At 35.2% G+C, this 26803-nt stretch overlaps 1 protein-coding gene across 1 annotated transcript in view; it reads right to left on the bottom strand.

Annotated features, from left to right (window-relative positions):
• Nucleotides 1-9468: 9468 nt before the first annotated feature.
• The window catches only part of LOC138705904 (cationic amino acid transporter 2-like), a 44937-nt gene continuing 27602 nt past the window's right edge, over nt 9469-26803 (bottom strand). Inside the window, exons 9-13 of the mRNA XM_069834660.1 lie at nt 25267-25369; nt 24859-25019; nt 23701-23867; nt 18009-18117; nt 9469-17141 (exon numbers count right to left, since the gene is read on the bottom strand). Of these exons, the coding sequence (XP_069690761.1) occupies nt 17044-17141; nt 18009-18117; nt 23701-23867; nt 24859-25019; nt 25267-25369 (638 nt within the window). The 3' untranslated portion in view covers nt 9469-17043. The remainder of the gene's footprint in view (nt 17142-18008; nt 18118-23700; nt 23868-24858; nt 25020-25266; nt 25370-26803) is intronic.

The raw sequence follows: 26803 nt of genomic DNA, 5'->3' as shown, positions 1-26803 counted from the left end.
GGTTTCTATTTTTCAATCTGACTCATAGGAACAAACAATGCCGTGAAGTGGGATAAAGACAACCTGCTGGTTTCTATTTTTCAGACACATGACAACGAACAAGAATTCCTACTTCGAATCTATAACTTCGGCATAGTAATTCTGTCGTAGTTTTGTATTATGTAAGCCAAAACACAAAATTCAAACTGCTTTTCTTTTTCAAATAAATTAAACAAATTTGACAGTTTATATAAGAGGATGGAACAGGCCAAAATTGGCCTAATCCAAGAAGTTGAAGATTATTATTATTATTATTATTATTATTATTATTATTATTATTATTATCATTAAACGAATTTTATTACATAGGTCTCCTCCATGTCTTCATATGGTGGATTGTACATAAATATTCAGGAACAATTCATTGGACACTACGTAAAGTGTATAATGACAAAGTATTACGTCATTTAAATATCATTGTTAAGGTACTACTTGCAAAAAGGGATAATGTGCCGGAAATACCGCGATACCTTGTCTGGTTATCTTTTAAATTCAATGTTGAAGATGTACGGGAATTTTGTGGACACTCTGTACATTCCTAAATTTCTTACTTAAAAACAAGTTTTGAAGGCACCATCATCTTCCTTTACAGAGCAACATATTCTCAGATATTTTCATGTGTAGAAACATACTGTATAAATAAAGATAATTATTGGTATAATATAGACCTCGTTTAGTAAACTATCCGAAGACAGGTCTGAACCTCACAAGTGATACCAACTCATGAGGCAGCTAAGATAGGAGATAATGGGGTAGGATGACTAGTTCTTTTCCTCCTCCATTGCATACATCGCCGACTAGCTACTTATTACACTAATCAGACTTCAGATGTACTAGGGAGGATCGGAAAGTAACGCACAACAATTTCTTTAAGGTATACTATTTTGGTTAGGACGTTCAAAGTTGCCAGATAGTTAGTTTGAATATTGCGCTACAGACAGCAATGGCTCGATTAGGTGTCACCCTGGCGAAACGAGCGGTACCTACTGAGTAAATATGGAACGTGTGTTAAGATAGTCTACTTGTGAAGAGCAGCGAGGTGTAGTTCTTTTTTCTGAGCAAAACAAAAAAGTCCGAGTGAAATCCATAGGGAAATGTTGGAGGTGTATGGTGCTGATTGTCTGGACGTAGCAATATCTCCAGGTGGTTCTTCGTAAATCTTACCGACGAAGCACGTTCCGGTCGACCAGTGACCGCTGCAACACCACCCAATGTCAGAGGCAATGAGGCGGCAGTCACCCACCCTACAGGCCAGACCTCGCACCATAGACAAATAACATAGCCTCGCACCGTCTGAGTTTCACCTCTTCGGACCAATGAAAAAATTCCTAGGAAGCCAACGCTTTGATTCGGATGAAGAAGTGAAATCAGTCGTGCTCAGGTGGTTATACTCCCAGAAAACGGAGTTTTATGAACGAGGTGTACTGAATTTGGTGTTACAATGGGAAAAATGTGTCGAGAGACTTGGTTCCTGTGTTGAAAAATAGGTGAAACCTGTAGCTTTTTCTGCATTATTTCGTTTTGCTTACTTATTAAATACGTTGACACAAAAAGTTGTGCATTGCTTTTCGATCCTCCCTCGTATAAGCTGATAAAATAATTTCGCGCATAGCCTAAATCACAAATTGTGTTACGAAAAAAAAAAAATTTCAAAATCGCTATTATCATCTTAAGTAAAATTAGTAATATGACTTAGGTCGAGGAACCTATTTCTATATCAGAGCTGTTTGAGACGAAGTAATCATCTATTATTCTTTGAACTCTTTCTATAGTTATTCTGTATGAGTCTTATATTATGTAAGATTTTTAAAATTTCTATACTTAGTATTTTTCAATGTGTTTTGTCTAAAGTTCTTTAAGTTTTTATGCATTCAATTCAATTAAAAATATGGTATGTGTGCTTTTGGAACGATCGTGTTTCCTATCTGATCTGTAAGGCCCTGTACTTATACTTGCAAATAACTAATTTTAGTTTGATTTTTTTTTTTTTTTTATCTAGTGTACATAACCAAATTTTCATTGACATGGAGGTCAATAAACGAACTGCAAAATACTCATAACAATATTTTATTTTAATTGAAAGTATTATAATACCATAACAGTAAGTCCATTGCGTTGACATGTTGGGTGTGCTAAAGGATACCATGCATGCAATTGGATCAGAAGTTCAACCCCGGGCCGAGAAAAATGGACTTTAAAGGCGATACAAATATTTATAGTGTAGTTTTTTTTTTTGGAAGGGAAATAAACCCAGGAGATTCGTATCTTACATTTATGGCATGTAAGAGGAAGAAAAGTCTATCTCTGAATGAGCGGGATTCAGGCAAAATTTACCGAACATTCCTTTCAGACGTCAAAATTAAATTCTGGAATTAGTACAATGAGCTCGTAGCCTCGTTTAACGAGTTTCAAGTCAAGTAGGCTACGAAGGTTAGGCATGATAAGTATGTCCGAATATCCTTGAGTCTTGAGGTCGTGCGTAAGGTGTTATTGTTCAAGAATGTTATCTACGATTTTGAAATGACAATTGGATAATAAAATGTATGTTCGAATAACTCCTCTTCTATAGAGAGAGACGAATGACTATACGGGATGAGTATTTTTCATTTAATTTATTCCTTAGCAAATTATATTAGGTCTTCATAATGAAAATATCAGAATATTCAGGTGTGAAAACATACTATACGATAAGAAATCAATAAAAAATGCTGAAATCTATCTGCTCCTCAGATAACGTATCGCGATCTGTCGACTTTATCAAACATCTGGTCATTTGGCTAATCACGTCAGAGGTGGCATTGCTTCTCACATGACAGCACGATGACTCAGTGGAGTTTCAGTCATGTTCAGGATAAATACTTTCGCAATCATGCAAATAATTAGAAATCAACGTAAATCGGAAATGCTGAGAATCAGGCCTACGTAAAAATATATACGCAATACGTTCGTAATTTACCTATAATATTATGCTGTAGAATGATTCCATAGTTTATACTAGTAAGTTAGTCCCGAGCCGTAGTCTTAGATCAAGAGGAGTAGATTCTATTCTACTCCTCTTTTCTTAGACTGAACTCACACGAACCACAACTTTGCGATTATTTTGAAGTTTTGTGTGGTTGTGCTGTCGGCGGAACCGACCACAAGCAGACTTCTTTTTGTTGTCACTGGAAGTCCATATCAACTACAGAAAACCACACCGCAAGCTTAGCTATTTGCCGTTCGCAGTTTAAGAAAGAGTCTGTCGTTTCCAAAGACGTTGTCGTTTCCAAGGATACAGTACGGTGTCGGCGGCGAGTGGTCGGCGTGTCGTACTGTGAGTTGCGCTCGACCACTCATTGCGACAAACGTCGACAATGACTTCAGTTCATGGTCCGTGTGACTTATTATCATGTTTCCATACTAATTCCTGATCGCACACAGGTGAACCACCGTTTTGTGGTTGTGCTGTGGTCCGTGTGAATTAAGCCTAAGACATCCTGCCTAGGACTCGCGTTACAGAACGCGCGCTGGTTCGAGTCCTCATGGAGTAGAAATTTTCTCACGAAATTTCGGCCAGTGTATGGGACCGGTGCTCGTGATGCACTTTGGAAGCTACGATGTGCTCGATTATGTATTCCTCTAGTGACTCTGCACACATCAACTCTGTAATAACATTAGTCCCAATCGAGTAGCATGTTTGTAAATATCAGCAAAGGCGTTAATGATGTGAACCCGGAATTCTGGCAGATCAGCCGGTAATGGTGACGTTAGCACTGAATCCTTCACGTACTACACACAAAAAGTCATAAGAGGCTAATTCAGGAGAATGTGCAGTCCACTACAGCAGTTAGTGACTATCATTCCCGATACTATCAATACGTCGGTTTCGCAGTCTGGTGTTTAAGAAGTCATGAAGTTGGTTTCCCTTTACCAAAGCATATAGCATGCTTTTTTTGTCAAGAAATTTCTGGTCACTCTAATTTATTTAACGTACGTACGTAGTCTATGTAAGTTATGTATGTACAGTATGTATGTATGTATGTATGTAATGCCCATCCACTTCATTTTACGTGATTCGGGTTCCGCATATTGCGGATAGATGGCAGGACTGTGATCCATTTTCTAGTTGCACACTACTTCGGTGGGCCACGCTGTACATGATGTGTATCTCTGGAAAGTTACGGATTTATTTAGTGTAAATTTATGCTATCGTAGAAAAAACACTGTATAATACACATTCATAAATTTATCTTTTTTGGCGTTTCACAAACTTTACACTCGTTTAAAAGTTCTACTGTCATTTAACAACTTTTAATTTAATTTAAATGTTAGTCTATATCAGACCTGCAGAACTGTAGCTCCTCAAACGACTGTCTTCGTATCCCTTCTACCCCACCCACCTTTTTTACCATTGTGATCATAGTTACGCTCGGCTGCATCAACTTTCATTCTCGCGGCGGCAGGTACAACATACGCTATCAAGAATTACAAATGAACCGATAATAAAATCCTTAGGTACATACCTTTAGAAAGTAAGAAAAAAACGAATGAGGGAAATAAATCAGATAAAAGACATGTAAAATAAATTTTAAAATGTATGTGTGCATATAATGTAAAAAGGTCTACCTATGTATATATCGTCCTATTACTAATAAAACCGATTAAGTCCACTTTTTGTATGAAATAAGTTAAGTACAGTCCCCGACTTGTTTTTCTGTGCTCTGTATTCTACTAAAATGGAATAAGTCCGAAATGTTGTAGGCAACAAACCAATTACTTTATTTGAAGAATTTATTATGATTTTTCGTGATTTAATGAAGTTTTAATGCTTGTCTTTTTTTTCTTTTTACAAAACTTACATAACTGGACATACCTGGTTTTAGATAGTAATAGGACGATATATAAATTGTATGTTGATAAGTGAGTGGTAGTTATATGACCGAAGGTCAATGCTGTCATTCAACATTGTAACGCACTGTAAATAAATAAATAAATAAATAAATAAATAAATAAATAACACAATATGCGTACTGCAGTTTGATGAGAACTGGAACATGGAAAAATCTAAACCCGTGAAGAAATAGACCTGCTACTTCCAAAGGAAATAGGAATATGATTATTTTGTTGTTAAAGAAGACGAAAGAATTGCTTATTTACTGTGTCCCATCCAATTTATTTCTACTCGTCATTTCAATATTAAACTACATTTCAACAAAGCCCATATTAAGAATTATGGAATAGACGAACTTTTGGGTAAGTTCATTATTACGAACTGTATACTGATTACTTATTTATATACTGTTAAATTAAGGACATCACTCGTTGTGTTCATTTTGTATTGAAATGAATAGAGACTTTCAAGGTTCATTACTTAAGTGCTACAAATTTATGTTTCCATAGGTGATGATAGGAGGAAAGTTTTCGAAAATCTAAAGCAGGCTAGGTGCAAAGAAATCTCAAAGAAACTACCGACAGGAAATCTAACATAATTGTAAATCTTGAAACGAGATAACGCATTATAAATACAATGTCTTTATTACAATCCTTTTTTAAAATTACAGTGCCGCCACTGATGGATCTTTCACGCGTAAAGAATGTAAACAACTCTACCCAGAAGTCGTTCATCCCCAATAGAAGTGGAATGAGGCTGACGTCATATTTCCCCTATTTACGCGTTCTGCAGGCCTGGCCTATATAATTAAAAATTCCAAAGAACTGCATTCGATTCTCCTTAAAATAAAAAATGTGCATCCTTCCATAATAGACTGAGGACATGTTCCTTTATTAGGTGATGATCCGTTTCCTATTTTTGCTTCTGGTTCTGTATATTAATTCTAAAAATCTGAAAGAAATTCCTATTTGTTCTGCATATCGTCGGCTTAAGTACTTCTAAAACCCTATTAAGTCCAATTTTTCGCGAGTATAGAAATCAGTGTACATTTTCAAAAAGTCTTTGCTAATAACATCTCGTAAGAATGCAAATGTTTATATACTCGTATTTTATAAAGAAGAAATATATAGTTTTTTTTTTAATTGGTTATTTTACGCTTTATCAACTGAGTCTGAATGAGATGAAGTTGATAATGCCAACGAAATGAGTCCAGGGTCCAGCGACAAAAGTTATCCAGTATTTGCTTTTAATGGGTTGAGGGAGAACCCTGGAAAAAAAACTCGACTTGTCCCAACCACGATTTCAACACGAGACTGTTCGTTTCACGGTCAGGCATGCTAACCGTTACTCCACAGCGTTGGCCCATAACAGTTGTTAACTGGAGTATAAAAAGAATAAGAAGTTATTTTGCGCTCTTGTATAATTTCCTCAAATGTAGTTACGAGGTTTTAGAAGTAAGGCGACAATATTCTTACACTTTCTGTAGTCCCGTGATTCTGCTATTTTCAAATTGAATGAAACATAACACAACCATTGAAAGAGAATTTATGTCACAGAATTCTTTAGATGTATTGAAGGGTTTCAAATCAGACATGACTAATCCATATGAAATAGTTTCGAAGATATTCAAGTTTAAATTCAACTTTGAACAGTTAAATCCATACATATAGTGCCTAACTTAATATCAGAATTGCATCATTCAGCACCTAAGAAAAAAGTCATTCAAATTGACCACATGGTGCGGTAAGATAAGAAAGCATAATTAATATAAGATACTTAATTTTTGTGACATTGTGGGATAGGCACGTTTGGTTTGAAATCTTTCTATTATGCTTAACTTCGATCATACGAATCTAGATGATTGTAAAAAAAATCACCTGCTGAGATTATTCAGCATTGAAATTCAGTATGAGCGAGAAATGGTCGAAGAATGTTGTCTGGAGCCTTCTATCAGGAAAAGAGTTCTTCTACGTGCCATATATTCTCTGACTCGAGACTTACAGCTTTACTTCCCTCGGGGGGGAAGCCATGGAAGCCAGTTTAGCAATGCTCACAAATATATTCTGACAATGAAATACAAAGAAACAGTTATTTATATTTTTCTCCGATTGCTAAACACAATTTTACCATATCGTAAATGTCTTCTATCATTCCTTTTAAAATTCCCTTCCTCCATGCCATTTGGGGCCATCTTCTTTATTTTTCCATTAGCCTGTACCCATACACAACATTAATTTCTATTTCCAATTGTGTAATTAAAAAAAAACTACCGGTAATTTAAATTACGTTAACAAACAAAAGAAAAAGAAAATTTATGAATCGACCATATCTTGAATAATTTTGAGGGAAAAATTGTTCCGGAGCCGGGTATCGAACCCGGGACCTTTGGTTTAACGTACCAACGCTCTACCACTGAGCTACTCGGGAACTCTAACCGACACCGATCCAATTTTTCCCTCTATATCCACAGACCTCAAAGTGGGCCGACAACCGTCAAGCAACCAACTTCGAGTGCACACTAACTCCGTGTGACTTAAATTGTGGTTTTCTGTTAACGAACAGTGACGTGTATTATGCAAATCAAGATTTCAGGTATAACTCCCTGTAAAGTTGATTTGAATAATTTTGAGGGAAAAATTGTTCCGGAGCCGGGTATCGAACCCGGGACCTTTGGTTTAACGTACCAACGCTCTACCACTGAGCTACTCGGGAACTCTAACCGACACCGATCCAATCTTTCCCTCTATATCCACAGACCTCAAAGTGGGCCGACAACCGTCAAGCAACCAACTTCGAGTGCACACTAACTCCGTGTGACTTAAATTGTGGTTTTCTGTTAACGAACAGTGACGTGTATTATGCAAATCAAGATTTCAGGTATAACTCCCTGTAAAGTTGATTTGAATAATTTTGAGGGAAAAATTGTTCCGGAGCCGGGTATCGAACCCGGGACCTTTGGTTTAACGTACCAACGCTCTACCACTGAGCTACTCGGGAACTCTAACCGACACCGATCCAATCTTTCCCTCTATATCCACAGACCTCAAAGTGGGCCGACAACCGTCAAGCAACCAACTTCGAGTGCACACTAACTCCGTGTGACTTAAATTGTGGTTTTCTGTTAACGAACAGTGACGTGTATTATGCAAATCAAGATTTCAGGTATAACTCCCTGTAAAGTTGATTTGAATAATTTTGAGGGAAAAATTGTTCCGGAGCCGGGTATCGAACCCGGGACCTTTGGTTTAACGTACCAACGCTCTACCACTGACCTACTCGGAAACTCTAACCGACACCGATCCAATTTTTCCCTCTATATCCACAGACCTCAAAGTGGGCCGACAACCGTCAAGCAACCAACTTCGAGTGCACACTAACTCCGTGTGACTTAAATTGTGGTTTTCTGTTAACGAACAGTGATGTGTATTATGCAAATCAAGATTTCAGGTATAACTCCCTGTAAAGTTGATTTGAATAATTTTGAGGGAAAAATTGTTCCGGAGCCGGGTATCGAACCCGGGACCTTTGGTTTAACGTACCAACGCTCTACCACTGAGCTACTCGGGAACTCTAACCGACACAGATCCAATCTTTCCCTCTATATCCACAGACCTCAAAGTGGGCCGACAACCGTCAAGCAACCAACTTCGAGTGCACACTAACTCCGTGTGACTTAAATTGTGGTTTTCTGTTAACGAACAGTGACGTGTATTATGCAAATCAAGATTTCAGGTATAACTCCCTGTAAAGTTGATTTGAATAATTTTGAGGGAAAAATTGTTCCGGAGCCGGGTATCGAACCCGGGACCTTTGGTTTAACGTACCAACGCTCTACCACTGAGCTACTCGGGAACTCTAACCGACACCGATCCAATTTTTCCCTCTATATCCACAGACCTCAAAGTGGGCCGACAACCGTCAAGCAACCAACTTCGAGTGCACACTAACTCCGTGTGACTTAAATTGTGGTTTTCTGTTAACGAACAGTGACGTGTATTATGCAAATCAAGATTTCAGGTATAACTCCCTGTAAAGTTGATTTGAATAATTTTGAGGGAAAAATTGTTCCGGAGCCGGGTATCGAACCCGGGACCTTTGGTTTAACGTACCAACGCTCTACCACTGAGCTACTCGGGAACTCTAACCGACACCGATCCAATTTTTCCCTCTATATCCACAGACCTCAAAGTGGGCCGACAACCGTCAAGCAACCAACTTCGAGTGCACACTAACTCCGTGTGACTTAAATTGTGGTTTTCTGTTAACGAACAGTGACGTGTATTATGCAAATCAAGATTTCAGGTATAACTCCCTGTAAAGTTGATTTGAATAATTTTGAGGGAAAAATTGTTCCGGAGCCGGGTATCGAACCCGGGACCTTTGGTTTAACGTACCATATCTTATTTTCAAAATTCTTATAAAATTCGTAATTTGAAGTGACTAGTGTCTTTTTGGGAGCAAAAGGCACCATTCTTTTAGCAATAGCGGGAAAAGTATAAGCTTCATAATAAGGTCCAAGATAACATAATAATAACTACAGTATAATTAAATCCTCAGTATGATATTTAGGAATCATTTATATGGTAACAAGAGCATATAATATATGTAACAAGTTACATTCCGTCTATATCAAAAACATATTGCATTTTTTTCTCAATGTTGATTGTAAAATTCATTGTTCGCTATTCTGTGTCAAAACCGTATATGGGACAAACCCCATATAATATGGGATCAGACTTGGAATCTTCTTTATAGTGTTAAATTCTGACGATACTTTGTTGTTTTATTTTTGCTAAAGAATTTCTAAATATATAAATTTTATATTGCATTTGTTACATGTTTCGATATACAGTACCAATGTTTTAAAAAGTTTCCATAGCAATGGAACTGTAGGTAACATATTATAATCATAGGTCTTTCATTTCTTTCAAAACTACAAACAAAATAGACCTATGTAATTCTTGATTATAATCCGTGTTCTTTCAAATTTTTTATTTAAACAACAAAGGTTATTAACCATTGATCTTTTAAATACAAATTTTTCTTCTGCTTTTCTGTTCTTATTCATCTTCTAGTTACCACTTATATTCTTCAAACATTCTGGCTTATTTATTTTATACATGCCTATCGTATTGTAGTTACTGTATATAAAGTATTTTTAGAACTGCGCATGTATCTTCACCATTTATACACGTGGTTCAGTACATTTCTGTGGAGTAACAGTTAGAATGTCTGACTGTGAAATGAGTGGACCCAGGTTTAAATCCTAGCTGAGATTTTTCCGAGGTTTTCTCTCAAACAATTGAAGCAAAATTGGTGGGTAACTTCCGGCATTGGACCTCGGAATCAATTCGCCGTCATTAATTCACATGCCATTATTATCATTTTCATTACTATACCCAGATTAAGTTCACAATGCAGTATGCTGTATAGGTACATATAAGAGCGTAACAGTTCAGCAACAAATGTCATTCACACAACAGGAGTGGTAAGCACCAATGGTGATATTCGGCCGGTTCACACAGGTTTGGACGAACCGGTTGTTAAATTATTTCTAGATAATATTTGCAATTACCATGGACATATACCGTATATGTTTATCATAGGTACAGATGAGAGAACTGGTTGTTAAACTTCTTGAATATCTCCACTGGTAAGCACAATAAGTCTCAGGCTGCAGTGCAAGCCTAAAGGGTCTCTCCTCCACCAAAAAAAAAAATGGGTTTTACGCGAATACACTTGGCTCAAATCGACGAGATCTTTCGTTTGGAATCAAAATCAGGATGCTAGCACATCAGAGTCGCGAGATATACCGCCCGGAAATTTTCGCCCACTCCAAAAATTGCTGTCATTCGCCACGTTCCTCCACTCGCGTCTTGATCATGCACGACATCAACTGAAGGTCATGCTCGCATCATAGTTGTATACTCGATCGAATGAGACCACAGTTATTTCAGTCGTGTTATTAATCACAAAGGTATAGCATCGGAAAGGATCACCCTGCAAATGTTACATCGCCTTTTCTGTCCTCATACCCCATGTATAGGTCTGATTTTATATTCACGATATCTTTCGTTTGGCACCAAAATCAGTGCAACAGTACATTGGAGCGGTGGCATATACTGCCTGTAAATTTTCGCCCATGCCCAAAATGGCCGCCAGTCATTGCAGGCACCTGGTGCCAACTCAAGAATATGTTCGCATCGTGGTCGTATACCCGATCGAACCAAACCACAGTAATTTCTTTCAATCGTATTATTAGTCACGAAGTTATAGTGTTGGAATGGATCATTGTGCAAATTTTCCATCATCGTTTTCATTCTTGTACCCCATGAGTTGGTCTGATTTTAAAAACGTATTCACTTAAAAAAAATGCTTTAATTTTTACCAAAATTCATTTTTCTTTGTGGTCTCACGGTTCCCATGTTAATCACTGGAACGGAGGTTCGCAGATTCAAACTAGGCTGAGGACAATAATTATTGGAAACATATTTTAAGGAATTATTAGAGAGAAGACACCAGGATATGAAGGCAGCAAAAATAATGATCTGACAGTTGGAAATAGCTTGAAGTACAATAGTACAACACTTTCACCTCTTGTGAATGCCTGTCTCAATGAAGAATTGGGGTGAGAATAAGAAAGATGGAGAAGCAGTGATGGCTTGTCTTTCTAAAAATTATTTTCTACTCTAAGACGAATGAGTACCAGTAAGCTATAATGAAAACGAAATTACCAGTTATATAAATAAAAAATAAACGATTGATTCCTTCAGATTAATTAGCTGTAAGTCAGAGCCCGCGAAAACATACGAAATGCAGAAGCCAGACTCGGCCAGACAACACTGTTTCATTCAAACAGTATGTTACCAGTATAAAGAAACACAAAATTTGTGTTCAATTAAGCCAAGTGACAGAAGCCCCATCTCACTTCCTCAGTTAATAATCAGCCGCCACTGATACAGTATGACAAAGTGACGAGCTATATTGCCAGCTTCAGAAAGGATTATCAAACTGTTCAAAACATGAAAACACTATATCCAGTCTCCAAAGATGTCCCCAATTATAATCAAAATTTTATTCGAAAATATAAGTTCTAAAGTTTGATCCTTCTTAGTTCATTCACAGGTATCAACATTTCATTAATGTAGTTTTTTATTGACTTATAAACATTCAAACATAAAATGTTTAATGGGTGAAGTGTATTTAATCCTGAAAAATATGAGTAAAATTAGTGGAGAGGAAAATGAAATTTTCTTCCCTAAGAATATATCAAATTATAAGTTGAAAAATTGGAAGGAGAAAATTTTTCTGTCATTTCGAATTTACAATACAGTACAAGAATTAAATATCTAGATCTTTGTATCCAGAAGTTTCAAAGTTTTAAAACTTCATTAATGTGGACAAAAGTTTAATCATTATTACGATGGCGAATTGGCAACACCTCAAACAGCGTTTGATAAGACTGGTTCAGGCTGGGTTTTCAGCTTCACAGGCAGGCTGAATAGTCGAACTCCGGCCAAGAGGTAGGTTAATAATTTCTTACATCTTTGGGAAGTCGGGAATCGTCCTATTCCTGGAAGTCCGCAAGTATATTTATGAAGAAAGAATGCTGCCTTATTCAGAGCTTTCCGAGAGGACCCCTTTCAGAATGAAAATGAATTGAAGGTTGTGTCTAACTTTCCCAGTTGTTTGCAAATTGTGGCAAGAGCAGCAGTATTAGGAGCCACAGAGCTGCAAACAAGGAAAGTTTGGAGGAAGAACAAGCCATCGACTGTCTAACCTTTGCAATCAGTTGAGTGAATTTCGATTGGAGAAATGTAATTTCCTCGACGAAATAACTATCTCGAATGATTACGAAGATCCTGCTAATGTCTGTCACTAGATGGCCTCCAATATGATACTTGATATGTGAACTGACGTGCAAGATCAGGTTGCTTTAGCATCTCGTGTTGGAGATGGATATCTTACGAAGGCACAGATGTTCTAGAACACATGATGATTGTTTAATGCACAAACATATGAACACTTTCTCAAAAATATATTTCTTTCTTCTGTCCGAAAATGTTATCGGAAAGGAATGTTACTGTTCCAGAAGGATAACCATCACACGCACTATTCAAAAATGGTTACAGAGAAGGACCAAGATTGCATTCATTCACTGGCCTCTGAAGTCACCTGATTTAAATGTTATATAACATAGGTATATAGGAGAACTGAAAAGGAGAAGGAGAATACGATTTGCGCAACAATTATCTTGAGATCAATGCGAGTTGTAGGATCTAATTCTAGATATTTGGAAGATCTCGTCAAGAATCGAAACTTTTTCCACAATCATTATGGTCTCTATACCTGATCGAATTAGGGCTGTCATAGACGCTGAGGGCATGTGGACGAGATATTAGGTTCATAGACCTCTCTTTTTTGTTTTGCATTAATGTTCTTGTTTCTCTTGATTTTGTTTCAGAAAGGAAAAATTTAACTTCCAAGTTTAATTTTATGTTCCTTTAGACCAGGTCTAGTCTATTAATAATTCACAGGTGTTGTTGGGCATAAATTATTCCATTGTTCTTTTCTGGGTATTTTTTTTTAAGATGTGGTCTCATGACTCAAAAAATATTTATACTTTAACATAAAAAAAATCAGTTGCACTGGAAAAGGAACCCAGACCTTCGCATTACATTAACATCAAGCAACTGTAGGAGCCATAGAAAAATAAATAGAGCCACCGAGACGAGATGGAGAGACAGGCATCTATCTAGTCTTCTGGTCTCACTGCCATTCCAAAATACAGACAAATAATGTGAATCACGCTATAAACTATAGACTTTCCACAACCAAAAGTCGTCCCATCCTATCTTTGGTGAGCTGTACATATGGTAAAAGAAGTCTTCATTTATTCAACATAAATTTCCATACGGAAATATTGGTTTCGTCAAGATAGTTCAAAGTATTCTGTACACTTACTTATACTATAAAACCAATGTTTTAGTAAAACATGTCTTACATTTAATCTAAATTTACTATAATTTGAAATATAAAATCTTTTTACAAACAAATTATATAAATCTACACTCTTATGTAAAGCAGCTCCCTTTGATTGAGGTGCTGGATGATATGTACATCTACCAGCTGATACATCTCACTTCACGATATGTATCAGAAGAAAAACAATTGTTTGCATACCAGTACATCTGTAGTCTGATTAGTGTAATATGTACCATAGCTAATCAACAATGTATACAATGGAGGGGGGAAAGGAACTGGCCACCCTACCCCATTATCTCCTGGCCTAGTTAGCTTATGAGTGATAACTTGTTGGTGCCACTTCTGGGGTCCAGACATGTCTTCTGACAGTTGACTAAACAACAATGTAAAGCTACAGCAGAACATGGGAAAACTTTAGAAGTAAATTCCCTGGCTGCCTAGTTCCATGTAGAAAGACAACACTATTTATTATTATTATTATTATTATTATTATTATTATTATTATTATTATTATTATTATTATCTGTAATTGGCCTTGTGCTGTTGTTTTGCACGTTAATATTCTAAATAAATAAATAAATAAATTATTAGTATTATTATTATTATTATTATTATTATTATTATTATTATTATTATTATTACAAACTGCCTCCCAATGGAAGTAGACTCTTAAGCCTCAGTATACTGACATATAATTTACAAATACAAGTACAAAGAAGAAGAAGAAGAAGAAGAAGAAGAAGAAAAAGTTTAATGAAACAGATTCTGTGAGTGATGTGATGTGAATTATGTATTACATAAGATGAGTAACACTTCAAGCAGCTACTAAGAGGAGAGTGAGTACGGAACGTTATTAACCCATGAGTGATATTTGTATAAGATTTTCTTTAGTGACAGTTAACAGAGAGTTCATTCCTCGTCTAGCTGACTTTTTAACTTTGATAAATGATTTGGTAGTTTTAAAACTTAGAAATTTCATATAATATGGTTGTAATGACAGTTTAATTAGGTCCATAAGTCAAGTGTTAGATTTTCTCTCACCACAATGAATGACGTTATGATTTCTTGCGGTCAGTTGCTGTAAGTGCCAGGCCTCTCTTGTTGCTATAGACCTATCTGCAGAAAGTTGATTGTCTCCTTTGTGTGTGTTCACACATCTATAATCTAGATTAGTGGTGGTGAATACTCTGTGACCTAAGGGTCACATGTGGTCCTGTTTCAAACTAAAAAAATTAAATATTGTTATTTGGCAACTAGAAGCTCATGTAAATTACATTTAGTAATACTAATAAAACTAATAGTAATGCTAATGCCAATAATAATAATAATAATAATAATAATAATAGCACATTCATAATAAATAAATCAAATTGGTTTAATTAATTTTTATTGATTTAAAAATTTATAATTAATATAAAAAATTATTATGGCGCAGTAAAGAATTCAAAATCATACTGAATAATAATATTAGCTAGTCTGCCGAGTTAGCTCTGTGGTAGCGTGTCTGCTTTCAGACTATCTGGCCCAGGTTTGATTCAGAAATTTTAGTGTAGGCCTACACTTTTACCTCTGGACTAGGAGAGAAGGCAGTGCGCAACTTCTAATCACTAGATTGTGTACCAATATGCCTAGGTTAAATCCAAAATCTCTTCGTAGTGCACATGAAGAGAAGGCATATGTCACTGTTGATAGTGATTTGTTTGTTGGATGGGGACGTTAAGCCTGGCAGCCCTCTTGGTACTATTTGACAGGAATAGGCTATGTGCCAGCACCGTATTTCCCCTTCTCCCTCCCTCATCTTCATCATCACTCATTCCAGAAACTACACTTACACGAACACTTATACATACACTCATCCTAGTACACGACATAACTCTCCACAGATACACATCATGTACAGTGTGGCCCGCCGAAGTGGTGTACAACTAGAAAAATGGGTCACAGTCCTGCCATCTATCCGCAATATGCGGAACCCGAATCACGTAAAGTGAAGTGGGTAGGCATTGAATACATACACACATACATACATACATACATACATACATACATACATACATACATACATACATACATACATAATATTAGCTATATGTAGTGGAGAAAATAAATACGGTGAAAGAAATTCACACGAGCGACCACTCACGTGAGTTTTACTCTAGTGACTTATGACAGATTAATATAACATAGTACCAGTACATAAGTTTTAATTCGACGAAGTGTCATAAGTTCGCAGATCCAAGGAATGGTGGTAGCTGGTGAAGGGACCTGCTGTTAGTCAACTAACAGAAATGCCAGGAACATTCTCTGGAATTCAGTGTACATAAGATCAATCCTGATATTTGCAAGTTTGTATGCAGAGGATTTTAAACAGTTTACATTTGATTTACATATACATATAAATGACTATGTAAGTTACACATTAACTATAAATGAACATAAATAATTTACAAATTATATTAGGCCTAACTTACAGTGATTATGTTTTTATACATCGCTCATACATTCATAAACGCGCATACACATTCACACTCTCTGTTTTGAAGTACAGTCTATGATAAGAATTTTGGCGAAGAAAAATAATACTAAAAGATTAAAAACACATGGGCACCTGTCCATATCAGAGTAAGCTCAAATCTTACTTAAGTAATCAACCATCACATCTGAGAAAAATGACAATTTTTTTTCTTTGCAATCTTCTCCAACAATGACCATTCCTTTCATAATGTCATGTCTTAAAACTTAAGAAAAAAGCAAATGGGAGCTCATTCAAAAACACTTCAGTTTAATGACAGAAATCATTATTTTGTTTCTTCACTAATTTTTTTAAGAGTGCAAGGTTCAAGGATAGTAGGATACCGGTACAGAGTTAAAATATTCTCCAACATTCAGAGAATATTTAAAATCGAACACATGCATAGTAATCTCTTTTCCTACGGCCCAACAATATAAAGATTAGGCAGATCACTTCTATTACATAATCTCACCCTCATTGCATTACTACTCTAACATGGAGGAAATAACTTTGACGGTGCTCGAATTCCACAGACTCTTAACTTTATTAAGTGATCTGTGAATATTGAGTACTGGTACTGTACCAGTTAAGTTGCTAGATTTACCATTGTAATACAACATCATTATTTGAGTTTCTTTCATTCTTTAGTAAAACCCTTATTTGTTACTCCATTATACCTATCCGTTGGGCGTCGCCACTCTTGCCAAATTCCATATCCAATATAAATTATAAATCCTGGAACAGAAAAATAATAGTTACACCTACTTTTTTACCCAGTCATATTTATATCAAAATAAAAATCATTATTATTATTTTTTTGCTGTAGTGCTCTAAAGCTTAATGCTTCTTCAAATATTTTCAATTTATTATTTCAGATCGTAATAAAATGTGTTTCGTAAAACTTCCAGTACTGGTACAGGTACCAGCACTCACTGTAAGAACTGAATTAATTTTATTACCGATATTATATATATTATATACCTATATATATATATATATATATGTCTGATTTATAAGTATATATAGTGTATATAGAACAATGAAGAATATATATATATATATATATATATATATATATATATATATATATATATATACACAAGATATACATACACAATATGCATAATATGTAAGCCTACATCTTGCAGGACAAGTAAGAAAATGTGATAAATTAAAGTAGCCCTACTAACTGGTTATACCTAATGCAGAGAAAACTTATTATAATATAACGACTTAATTACGTTACGTTTTTTTTTTTTTTAATTTATTGAGTATGCCCCAACGAGTATAAACTCATATGTAGGGGCTATACAAGAACACATACATATGTTATACAATATAATTGAAAAGTCATGAAACTACAGTCTGTAAAAACAAACAATAACACAAGAATTTATTAAAGAAAGAAAGCAAAATAAGAACAAATAATGAGATGACATAAAGTTTTGGGCAGAAAGAAAAAAAAGTTTGAAACTATGAAATAAATAATCGACAAAAGAGATTTTTCAGAGAATAGCAGTTAAAAAAAATAGGTACCAATAATTAAGTTATTTATTTACTACTGATATTAGATCAAAAGTTCAAATTGTAAAAAGGACTTACCAATTGCCATCCATATACCGAATCTTTTCCAAGTCCCAACATTCAACATCATCATTAAATAAACATTAATCAGAATGCTGAGTCCTGGTAGTAGAGGCACAAATGGAACCTACAAAAATAAGAACAGAAGTAAATTTATGTAATACTCGTATTATTCCTGCTATGATATGAGCTGTACTGATACTTGATTCTATTTAATTTAGTATAACTTCATGAAACCTGTTACAGTGACAAATATATAAATTCTCCCAAGTGATTTATGACTACTTAACAAAAACAGAAGGAATAGAATGACTTTCTCCTTTCGATATTATTATCATGCAAACCAAGTTAATACCTCCACTTATTGTAATTACACAGGATTAGATCTTTGTGATCACAATTCTTAAAAATATCTAGATAATTCTATCGCATCATCAAAAGTTAATTAATCTATCTATAGGCCCTATATTCATTAGTAGGTCTACTGCAATTGTTGATTGTGATTTCTATAACTGCGAGATGTGAGGTCTGCGAACCTCGCAACTATAGAAACCACTCACTATCTCTCGTGTAGTCCGGATTTGTGCACCTCGCATGTCGCATGTGTCAGTTCAGAAGAACCAAGGCTTAAGTTAATTAGTTTTGACATAACTATTAAATGTTCAAGGAAGAACATCAATCGGTACCTTATGAGGGCCTTTCTTTAGTTATTTGAAAATCAATTACAATTATTATTATTTAATAGTGGTACATGTACCAGTATTAATCTTAATGTTAACCAAGTAGTTCATTTATATGTCTGTCCACCGAGACGCCTTGTCATTTAGTCTTCAATTTAATGCGAGTACCGGTATGTATCCTTTAGGCTTTATCTGAACTATCAAGAAAATGTTGTGTATCAATACTACGCTGTATCAGGGATACACAGGCAGGTGGAATACATTACCCAGATTCGGAACTGAAACTACAGTTGTGTTGATTTGAATGTTTTATTTTTGTTTCGGTTTACAAATGGAGAGTATCAGTCTATGATAAAAGAAATAATTAAATTGGTCTGTTGGAAAAGGCCATATCTCCTTGAAATCAAATTTTTAAGGAGAGCAAATGAAACTTAATTCTGGAAAATATTTTGATTCTCAGAATCCTTTTTTGTGGTCATCTAATTTCTTAAGCTATCCGTGAAATTATTCACTAGTTAGACTTTCAAAAATATTGTTCATTCATACATGAGATCAGAAACTTTAGAGTGGAGATGTGACCTTTTCCAATGCACTAATATTGTATTCAATTTTTGCATACAAATTTACTTAATTTTAAGAAGATATTTTTGGAATAATGTTTACAGTTACAGAGATTTAATCATAATATGTAAGTTGAAAAACAAGCTAACTAATGTAACAGTTTATTGTTGAAAGAATTAAAACAATATTTAAGAAAAACGTTACAGCAAAATACTTTGCAAAGCTAAAACTCTTCCTCTACATCATCTTTTTCAGAAGTTGGTCATGAAAATATCTGAAGTCTTGGTTTCTCTGCCCTATACTCGAACTTCATATATTGGGAAAAGTGGAAATGATAATTTTTTATCTTTAGGAATTTTTGCTAAAATCCTTAAGACAATACTGATTTCTTGTTATGGTTACCATTTGTTATTAATGGAGAAAAATTCGCTCCAGCACCAAGGATTGGGCCTGGACCCCCAGTTCTATGCACTGGGTGCTCTAATCATTGAGCCACGCCGAAGTTCAATCCACAGCACCGGATCAATATTCTTTCTTCTTTGGTTCTTTCCCTTAATGGCCTTACTCCATGTTCGACATATATATTAAGTCATCATACAAGAAGCGTATTCATTTGAGTAACTTGGCATCCGGGACTCCACAGTATATATGCACTGTTAGGTGAATAATCTAAGTAATGATTAATTTTTTGGTCCTACAGAATTATCTTTATGATTACCATTTGTTATTAATGGAGAAAAATTCGCTCCAGCACCGAGGATTGAACCGGGACCCCCCAGTTCTATGCACTGGTGCTCTAACCACTGAGCTACGCCGAAGTTCAATCTACAGAACTGGTTCTTTCGTTCTTTTCCTTAGTGGCCTTATGTATATATTAAGTCATCATACAAGGAGCGCAATCATTTGAGTGACTTGGCATCCGGGACTCCACAGTATATATGCATTGTTAGGTGAATAATCTACAATAAGTAAAGATTAATTTTTTGGTCCTACAGAATTATCCTTTATGGTTACCATTTGTTATTAATGGAGAAAAGTTTGCTCCATCACCGAGGATCGAACCCGGGACCCCCAGTTCTACGCACTGGGTGCTCTAACCACTGAGATACGCCGAAGTTGAATCCACAGCACCGGATCGAATCTTTCTCCTTTGGTTTGGTGGCCTTACTCCAAGTTCGACATATATATTAAATCATCACACAAGGAGCACACTCATTTGAGTGACTTTGCGGCCGAGACTCCACTGATTTCTTGTAGTACTCTGGCCTCCAACTCTTATAATCCATAATGTCTTCGGTCTTCTCTTTAACAGTATTGAATTTTTCTCATATTGACAATAAAGTCATTCATCTTATCTGGTGTGTAGATTCTGTCCTTTCGTATTAACAGTGAAAAATACTTCTGAATTTTTCAGACTGTGGCCAATAAAAAATGAACAACAGTGTTGTTTTCATTTTGATCACTCTCTGAAGTATTTCTGGGAGAAAGAGCAAAGTTCACACATCAATTTGGGGACGTCCAAACTTGAAATTATAGTTCTCTTTTGGAAATACTTCAAGTAGAATTTGTATTTCACAACTCTGGATGTATTTATTTGAACATGTCAAACATTTGTTTAACGTCCAAAGATGCAGGCAAATACTTTTTATTTATATTGTTAGAATAATGAATTTCATTAACTATAAACGATTCAATATGCATAGCAATGAGGGAAAATATAGAACAAGATATCACATTATGTCGACTCCCAATGGATTTCACTCTCATATCAATGGGACTCTCACCAACTATTAGTACTGGTAACTTATTAAGATTACTGTACGTAAGTTACATGTTTTTCACCTACACAATATAGATATAGAAATGTCTTTTTCATACTTTAGTTTTTCTGCTTTTCATTTGAACATAATATTTGAAATTCATGGTTCAATGTTTTGTTTTTGGATGTTTGACTTTTGTTTTCCAACCATATGTTGTACTTCGACTAAGCTCTGGAAGAAGAAATCTTAAGTATTCTTATCTTCAAACGAATTTACCCTTCCTAAAATATTTAACTGGACATTTACTGACAGTAGTTCGAAACATTTTTTGGGACACCTAATACAATTTATTAAAACCACTTTGGAAACATAACCTATATTCAAAGTTCAAATCAGAATAGCATTTTATAAATTACATGAAACTACTGCAATTAACTTGGATTAAGTACGTATTTAATAATTTATGTAAATGACTGAAAGCTAGTTGACAATGGTGCTACATGGTGGTAAATAGAGACACTACTAGCACAGAGCGCTGGAAATGGCCATTTCTCCAGAGATGTGGCCTTTTCCAATGAACTGTGATATGATTATTGCATATTTGAGCTGTACAAAAGCTATATGGAAATGACATTTCACAGGAAACATGAATCGGACTTCACCAGTGGCGGCTCCTGCGTATTTCTCAAGAGGAGAAAAGAAGGTAACAGGACGAAATGACACCTTCTTGAATGAAATATGGTTATAGCCAACATGTGTCCATGTAAGACCAGGTAGTGTTGGGGTTGGCCTTCCCTTCTGTATAGCAATAATCTGTTCTTGTAAACTGAGTTTCCTAAATTTTCCAAAATATATAATGTTTTCACTTCCATTCATTGTTGAATAATTGCACAAATTAACAATTATAAGGAAATTCACCTCGCAGCATTTTTCGAGCACACTACAGCATCACACGTGTTGGAAGAGGCTGTAACTACTAACACGTAATCGGAACCGCGGAAATGGGAATGGGAAATAATCTGAGGAGAACACTGCATCCACCCACGTGGTCTGTGTTGCCACATGTACATTTTACAAGTTCAGTACTGTACCGGTATTACATGCTTTTCAAGAATATTAGTTCTTGTAAAGTCATACTACCATTATTGTTCAAAGTTGCCGGTGGCCAATTAATTTTTTATGTTAAAAATAATGTAGTTTGGAGTACCTACTTTCAATTTCAAATATATTTGTACAAAACTGACAACTTGGCTGTTGACCTGTCTAGTGCACAATGAATGGAAGTGAATTTCAGGGGCCAAAAATATCTGCAATACTAACATAGAACTACTTCCTCTTTGTTTTATATAAACCTGACTTTAACTTTCAAATATCCTTGAAAGTTTAAAACCATGAATAGTAGCCTATATAAAGTGCAATGAATAATATTTTTGATTTATAATTTAAACAAAAGTTTATATGGTGTCTTTCATAGTGTTGCGTTAAAACTGTTTTTATTGTGCCTCCTCCTAGATGTGTTATGGTCTGGTTGAATGCAAGATCGTTAGATGGCAGCGGTAGCAAGTTTGCTGCACGACCAGACTCTTTCTATTTCCCACTCATGCGCTGATTCATAGGAGGATCTCCTCCCTCTCTGTTCATTTACTCGCTTTAAAACTCTGCTTCTTTCTCTGGCCGCTAGTGTGCTGTTGTCTATGTGTGCTAACTGCAGTAAAGGAGGAATGGATTGACTTTCCTCCACACAAACAATCTCGCATCTTTCTCACAGTTTTCTAGCAGCACATGAGCGCGCATCGTTTAAAACTCGATCAACCGAGGTTTTCTTATAGCTGTGAACTTAAAAATTATCGATTCTTCCTTGAATTTCAAGGCACATATTTTATTTGGAATTTACTTTCAAAAGAAGAAAAATGTGGGGAGGACATTCCTCCCTTCCCTCCACCGAGGAACCGCGATTGGACTTCACTAGAGTGCATTCATACAAAACGTAAGTCTGTAAAAAAAAAAAAAGTGGAGATATGGTCTTTTCCAACAGACCAATTCAATTAATAACGGACATGCAACATATTTCCTCTTCATATGAAGCGACATTCTGAAATTAGTCCTAGCTCACAACAAATTCTTCATTATGATTCAAAGTGTATCGTATTTGTCTATTATCACTTAAATATTGCAAAACTTGAGATTACATATTAAATGAGTGGTCACATAGATTTATAGGTGTCCTCGATGCTGAAATATTACTGAGAAAGGCAATACAGCATGACAAATTTTATATGCAATTTCGGCGTCCTCATGCCCGTAGCAAGGAGAGGTGGCGTCATTGGACATGGTCACACAAGTTATATTGGTTCATAGCCAAACTACTAATAACATTAGCATTCGGCTGTGGCTCATATTCTTGTTAGTGTAAGCATTTAAAATTCTGTCATCTTCTGTTTCACCATGGGTGAATGGGTGCTCATGCTCAGTGTGAGGAAAGATGTACTCTACATCAGAATTGACTGATCCCACCTGGACTTATGCTTAGAGTGAACCCATCCTACAGATGATATTGTAACATATTTCTAACATAACATGCAATTTTTACAACATTTCTGAGAAAAATAGTGCTTGTCATTAATGATGTTTTAAATATTATTTTTCTAAAGCTGTAAATTAATTATTAGGCTACAGAATTCATCTGATACCATATTGATGTTACCGTACCTTGAAAGAAAGTTTCTTCCTTGATGAAGGCTGTCTTGCAATAGAAAGTAAGCTCAAAAGTGCGATGATTCCAAAAATAACAACGCCAGAGATGGCCAGTGCATCTTCATTCACTATGGCGTCTTCAGCATTTGCAACACACGCAGTGAGAGCCAAACATGCCGCAACTGGTGAACAATAAATAAGAAATTATTTACTTTTCAAATAAATTAATTTCTGCCTAAGTCAATAAAAATAATTTTAATCAATTACTGGTAATTCTCATATTCAAAATGGATTACTTAACGCTATTAATATTGCTGTAGCAGTAATTGTCTGAATTTTAGTATAAAATTAGAGGTAGGAAGTAATGTTTTATATTGTTTGCATTTTGCTGGTGGTCTAATGATTACCGTGCTTGCCTTTGAATCGAAGTATCGTGGGTCTAAACCCATCAAATACAATGGATTTTCGAACAAAAATATCATTTGAGAGGAAAGCATAACTTGGGGTCCTATGCTGCATTAATTTTGTGACTTACGGTCATGCAAAGGACCTTACGACATTTAATGAATTAATGTCTTATGCACAATTCTCAAAATGGCCTTGTATAGACCATTTATTGTTCTTACTTTCACGAGCAGTTAGCTATGCTGACTAATTCCCAATTGTATCCTCCAATATCTGGAAGTATAAACAATGTGAAAAGTTCTCTGGTACCAGTGTATAGTCATTAATTTCTCCTATTATTCTATGATCGGAATAATGAATTCCATATTACAGGTGCTTCTGTCTTGTTAATGAAACAATGTTACACTAGCAGAATTCCAGAAAGGTCTTCAATGACTATATCCCAAAGCATTGAAAATTAAACAAAGATATTCTTTGCTTTGATTAGCTATACTATGCAATTTTACATTACTTGAAGGTGCAAAATTATGTTCTCCTATTAAACAAATAATGAAAGATTATGTTAAATTATACTGTACATTTAAATTAACAATACATATCCAACAGAGTGATTTTATTTTTCTCTGACTACATACCATATCAATAATAATCAATAGAATATAATACAATAGAAGTTAAGTACCGTATGGTACATTGCTTGTAAATAATTAAATTAATTAAGATATTTATGCTAATAATTAATGTAATAAATAACTTCTGTGTACATACAATATATTAAAACATTCCATGAAACAATCTTTCCAGAGACAGAAATTGGTATCGTTAATTTCTGTATGTTAAAAATTTGCAATAAAATTCTCTTGACGTTTCTGAATGTACTATCTGCAGGTACTGGTTCAATATCAATGTCTTCGTCAGTCTTTTGATACCTAAAACAGACAATGACGAGTTCTTGTACAGAAATGCAATCATATAGTTTTGTCTTAACATTATACAATTTCCAACAAGTTTATTTGGTCATCAAACAATACTGAAATATAACTTACAACCCAAAATGTTTGTAAGCATGAAATAATTTTTTTAATAATAAATGGTTTCTAATTACATTCAGCTTTTCATGAAATACAATTTAATTAGAATGATACTTTTACACTATAGAATTTGAATATAGAATACCTTAATAACAGAACACATGCAGCCACAATACTATAAGCCATCAATGTTCCTATCGACATCATATCAACTAATTCTTCCAAGTCAAAAATGAGAGTCATGAGAGCTGTAGGTAAAGAATAAACAAATAATATTATGACATTTCAAAATTTTAACTAAGACTGATTACTAGTGATATAAAATATAAAAAATAACTATTTATTTATAGAGTATCCCAGGAGAAAAGGTACTATTTTGGAACTGCAGGCAAAGAATAAACAAATAATATTATGATATGTCAAAATTTAAACTACGACTGATATTAGTGATATAAAATATAAAAAAATAACTATTTCTATACAGAGTATCCCAGGGGAAAAGGTCAATATTTTGGGAGATCATAGCATCGGTAATTTTGCACAAAAAATTCATATGAATATATGATGTATACCATACTGAACGACTGTCGAGATAGAAGTATTTGAATGTGAAACTTAAAAATTTATAAAAAACTTTCTTTAATTTCATGTTATTTATTTTCTGTTTAAATGACAGAGATTTTAGAATACATCTTCAACAATTCCACTGTTCATCTCAATACATACTTCAACTCAAGCGAGAAGATGACGTGTTGCTTGTTAAAGATTATTGTGATATTCTTTGATGCCGGCAACAGCATCCATTATGTGAGTGAGCAGTTCAACTCGTGTATTAACTTTCCTTTTTTATACTTCACCCTTCATCCAACCACATAAACAAAAATCCAAGAGGTTGATGTCTTGGTAGATAGAAAATGGTACTGCCACGACAATCAACATGCTGTAGGTTAAATGGGTACAGTCTTTCGTCATGCAGTGTTCGTCAAAGGTGTATTCGTAAAACATTGAGACCCACAGGAATTCGTCACATGCTAAAGGCTATGCCGGATTACAGCAAATAATGTTCTCATTTTCCTTCACAGTGTGTTGTCGTCTTCCTTAAGATGGCACATGAGCACTGGGAAGTAGACCAATTTCATGCAATGTATTGCAAACTCTGGTAAACTCTCTACAATCAGGAATTCTGTGCTCGGAAAACGATGGCAGTACTCTTCTACAGCAGCAGTAGAACTACAATGACGACAGAAGTTGTAAGAAATCAGTGCAGCTGCATATTCCGCACTTATGTACTTATGTACAGTGTAGCATCTACAATATCACTATCACAATAAATGGCACTAATAACAGTAATAACATAACCAATATTCAACTGTAGTGCTCAAGTTACAATCCACAATAACAAATGAGTTGTGTACGTAAATAAGTTTCCATAGGAGCGGATCATCATGAAGCACCAGTAGGATCTTCAGATGTGTGACAGTGGCACAATGTCCAATGTCCATGCACAGTCCATGAGGATTGGCCACTAAAAGGAATCTAAGAGGTGAAGCTTAAACTGAGAAGATTCAATCCGGCATCGGAATTGGAATCCGGTGTGGCTTAGTGGATAGAGCATCAGCACATAGAGCCGAAAACCTGGGTTCGAATTCCAGTGCTGGAGAGAAATTTTCTCTGCTCCACCA

This window comes from Periplaneta americana, chromosome 9 (assembly GCF_040183065.1).
Source record: "Periplaneta americana isolate PAMFEO1 chromosome 9, P.americana_PAMFEO1_priV1, whole genome shotgun sequence".
Taxonomy (NCBI): Eukaryota; Metazoa; Arthropoda; class Insecta; order Blattodea; family Blattidae; genus Periplaneta; species Periplaneta americana.
Note: the sequence above shows the minus strand (reverse complement) of the source record. Positions and strands in the feature narration are given on the sequence as shown.